At 38.3% G+C, this 4561-nt stretch overlaps 1 protein-coding gene across 1 annotated transcript; it reads left to right on the forward strand.

Moving 5' to 3' along the window:
• The first annotated feature begins 338 nt into the window (after positions 1–338).
• LOC107411853 (formin-like protein 11) lies at positions 339–4353 on the forward strand. Its single transcript, XM_048467826.2, has 4 exons — positions 339–2606; positions 2694–2884; positions 3072–3307; positions 3448–4353. The coding sequence occupies exons 1-4, from the start codon at positions 856–858 to the stop codon at positions 4177–4179; spliced, it is 2910 nt and encodes a 969-aa protein (XP_048323783.2). The 5' UTR covers positions 339–855; the 3' UTR covers positions 4180–4353.
• The last annotated feature ends 208 nt before the right edge of the window (positions 4354–4561 follow it).

Here is a 4561-nt window from a genome sequence, read left to right on the forward strand (position 1 = left end):
GTCTTTTTTTTTGGTTGTTTCTTTTTTGTTATGGCTAAGATTAACATCCTACTTTTATTTTTTGATCATGTATTACTTTTGGTATCTTATGTGGGAAGGTCACATGAGATAGTGATGGACCATTTGTCCCCTCTCTCTCTCTCTCTCTCTCTTAATTATGGAGGTTGGAGAGAAAACTTGTACAATCACCCTCTAGAGAGTTAGGCAAGCTGAAGACCAACAATATGGGACCCATTCTAGTCATTTTTGGTTCTGTTTTCATTTGGACACTTTTAGACTCTAAAAGGGCTTTTATTCAACTGTAAAACCCATGACTCAAATTTTGACGTTGAAAAGGGGGTTTGGAAAAGAGTTTTCAGCTTCTTAGTGATTATTTAAACTGAAGAAATTAAATGATGGAAAAACAGAAATAATGAATTAGTATCAGCAAGAAACATGTTTATCTTGTCACTAAGGATAAGCATCGAAAGCAAAATCTAAGACAAAAGAATGAAGTCAAATTGAGAAAGTTAAACTCAAAGAGACAATTTATGATGCATAATAACAATGTTTTGCAAAAGAATTTATGGAGATGAATAAGAAGATAAGAGTGCATATACAGGGAAGTTAAGAAGGCCCATTACAACTACAACTGCCAGGCTCAGGGGTTCCTTGGAGTAGCATTAAAGACTTTCTGCACTAGATCTTCATTGCACATCACCTATACCACACCCAAATAATTCTAAACAATTTTCTCTTTTCCAATAAAAGACAATGGAACAAAAAGAAGATGCAGATTATAAGGAGGGAAAAGTTGGATTGATTGTTTCATGATTTTTTTTTTTTTTTTTTGGGGTCGATTTTTCTTTTTTGAATATGGGTTATGATTCTGATATCTTGAACATGATTTTCATCATCATGTTCATGCTTTTATCATTAAACAATACCCACATTCTCATTGCCGGTTCTTTATCAAATGAATCAGAGGACTTGACCAGTGATCTTGTGCCACAGCAACTGTATTTCAATGGTGATATTGAAGATGGGATTCCAAGTCCTACCCAGATTGAGAAAGTTTCAGGGGAGGATGCGAATGAAGAAGAGAGAGTTTCAATCTTGGAGAAGTTCAGGGTTTTGCTTGGACTCAAGAAGTACTATATGAATTGGCCATTAAATGATCATGGTCATGGCCATGGCCACTCTGTAAATGTGTCACCAGTACCTTCTCCATCACATTCCATCGATGCTGAAGCTCCAGCTCCTGCTCCTGTGCTGCACCACCATGCGCATTCTCATCCTCCGCCGCATCGTTTGCCCGCAACCCAACCCACTCATCTCAAGCTTCATGGAGAGAATAAAGGCAGAGTGAGAAAGATTCTTATAGCAGTGCTTGTCTCAGTAGGAGTTGCTACACTGTTTTGTGTTATTGGCCTCATCTGGGCTTGCAAGAAATACACAAAACATCAGAAGAAAAGCACAGGAACAATGTCAGTGTATGGAAAAACAAGAAGAAAAAAATCAAAGTATTCAAGTTTCAGAAAACCAGCAAGCAAGGTGAGATTAAATCCTGGTCTTGATCTGTTTTATCTTGATTCATTAGGACTGGATTTAGAGCAACAACAACAGACCACTTCTTGTCCTAAGGAAACTTCTGAATCTGTGAACATACCGCCAAATCATAGCATAGAAAAAGGTACAATGCATGAGAGGAAGGAATCTGAACAAGAGTTGATGAAATCAGAAATTGATGACAATGTTAGTTCTTCTTCCACAAGAGAAATTATGTCTGTTCATGAGGAGGCAGATTCAATAAAAAATGAATCTGATTGTGCTAATTCCCCATATGGGGAGAAAGTACTTATTCCTATTGAAACTCACTCTTCTGATGATGAATCTTTTCATTCTTTCGGAGATTCGAGTTCATCTAACATCCGCCTTTCCAATGCTTCGGAGGGAAGTATGCGTGACACATTAGAGAGTTTCTCCCCAAAGGTGTCAAGCAATTGTTTCTTAGAGCTCACTTCTGTGGACTTACCCATTGTTGATACAAATGCGGCTTTGGACTTACCAACTCAGCTAGAAATCCCATATACAAACTCATTCCCAGCAATGGATTTACAGTCTCCAAGTAAAGCAGAACAAATTTGTCAGAAGGATATGACAACTTTTTCTCCTCCTCCACCACCACCACCACCTCCTCCTCCAACCCCTCCTCCCCCACGCATAAACTTTCTTCCTAAACGTTCTTCTTCAAGGCCAAATAGAAATATGTCCAATGCTTCAAGCTCTTCCACATTGCCAAATTTATCATCTCCAAGAAAATCAGATTCTTCTCCTAAATCAAACCAAAGTTTGCAATCTGAATTTCCTTCTTCAGCTCAAAATCCCTCTATACCGTCACAAAGTCCACCTTGTATTCCTCCACCACCGTGCCCACCTCCATTTCTTAAACCAAACAACAACGGATTGAAAACTCCACCTCCCCCACCATGTCAACTCCCTCAGTTTGCACCATTGGGAAAAGGTCGAACTCCATTGCCAAAACTAAAGCCTCTACATTGGGACAAAGTTAGGGCCGCACCGGATCGTTCCATGGTGTGGGACAAGCTGAGATCAAGCTCATTCGAGTAAGTTAGTTATCTCATGCTCTAGACTTCAAATTACTGAACCATTTTCTATCTGAAATCTGAACAACTTTTGAGTTGTGAAAATAGGTTGGACGAGGAAATGATCGAATCACTTTTTGGATACAACATACAAAAAACCATAAAGAATGATGAAGTAAAGAGCAAAAGCCCTTCTCCAAGCAAGCATGTCCTGGAACCAAAGAGACTACAGAACATAACTATACTCTCAAAAGCTCTGAGTGTTACCGCTGAGCAAGTATGTGAAGCACTATTACAAGGTATATTATAACTGCTATACTTTTAGACAGTAATATGAACAACCACATTATGAGGAAAATATATGTTTAATAAGCCGAATAGTTTATTTCCATATAAGTTAAACATATTCAGTCATGTCCAGTTCTGGTTATCAAGCACAAACTGACACGTAAAGGGTAATTTAATTAATTCATATGTAAAAAGCAGGGAACGGATTGTCTTTACAACAATTGGAGGCGCTTGCAAAGATGGTACCCACCAAAGAGGAAGAAGGTCAGCTTTCTGGGTATAAAGGAGACATCAATGAACTTGGTTCAGCAGAGAGATTCGTTAAGGCAATGCTTCATATACCTTATGCTTTTCAACGAGTAGAAGCCATGCTTTACAGAGAAAATTTTGAAGACGAGGTTGTTCATCTTAGAAATTCCTTCTCAATGCTAGAGGTAAATTTTTTCTATCTATCTATCCCACATTTCCAAAATCAAGACCAGTTCACAATTTTAATACCAATTTTTTTTTTTTTTTTTTTTTTTTTACTTTATGGCGCACGCATATATATATATATATATATATGCATATATAGGAGGCCTGCAAGGAACTGAGGTCAAGCAGGCTCTTCTTAAAGCTACTCGAAGCAGTGCTCAAAACAGGAAACAGAATGAATGTAGGAACCATTAGAGGAGGTGCAAAAGCTTTCAAGCTCGATGCCCTTCTCAAGCTCTCCGACGTGAAAGGTACAGATGGGAAGACTACTTTGCTCCATTTTGTTGTCCAAGAGATAATAAGATCAGAAGGAATCAGAGTTTCGACAAGCATTATGGGGAGGATCAACCAGAAGAATAATAAAAACAGAACCCCAGAAGAGAAAGAAGAAGATTATCGAAGAATGGGGTTGGATCTAGTTTCTGGTTTGAGCACTGAACTTTACAACGTGAAGAAAACTGCTACCATAGACTTGGATGTTCTTGCTAGCTCTGTTTCGAACCTATCAGATGGGATGGCTAAGTTGCAAGGTCTAATAGGGAAGGACTTGGAAGAGAATGGGAAAAGTGGGAATTTCGTGAACTCCATGAATTCGTTCTTGAATTACGCAGAGAAGAATCTGAAAGGGTTGCAAGGGGATGAAGACAGGGTGTTGTCTCATGTGAAAGAGATTACAGAGTATTTCCATGGTGATGTGAGCAGGGAAGAAGGGAACCCACTTCGTATATTTGTGATTGTGAGAGATTTTCTGGGTATGTTAGATCATGTTTGTAAAGAACTTAGAAATGCAAGAGCACCACGCACGCCGAACCCTCTTGCTCCATTCCGGTAGTCTCTAAATGAGAAGTTTAGATTTTTTTGTGTGTGTGTTTATAAGCAGAATAAGAATTCTGATTTTTTTTTTTTTTTTGGGGAATATTTTAGATTGGATTTGCTTGCCAAACTAAGAAGTTGTTCTTTGTTTTAAAAGCTTCTTTTGAGTTGAATAGATTGTATTGTATTCATAATCTCAGAATTCTGAAGAATCCAGACCACTCACCATCTATATTCCATAACCAAAACCCATGACGAAGAGTAGAGAAATTTTCCCGGCAAGCTTTCTTCTTGTTGTGAGATGATTTGGTAGACCAGGCATACAATAAAGGATATAGGCTGGTCAATTATAAAATGCCACATCATTGAATAATTTAAACTCAGCCTCAGTACTTTTGAAC

The sequence above is a fragment of the Ziziphus jujuba genome, chromosome 10, assembly GCF_031755915.1.
Source record: "Ziziphus jujuba cultivar Dongzao chromosome 10, ASM3175591v1".
NCBI classification, from domain to species: Eukaryota; Viridiplantae; Streptophyta; class Magnoliopsida; order Rosales; family Rhamnaceae; genus Ziziphus; species Ziziphus jujuba.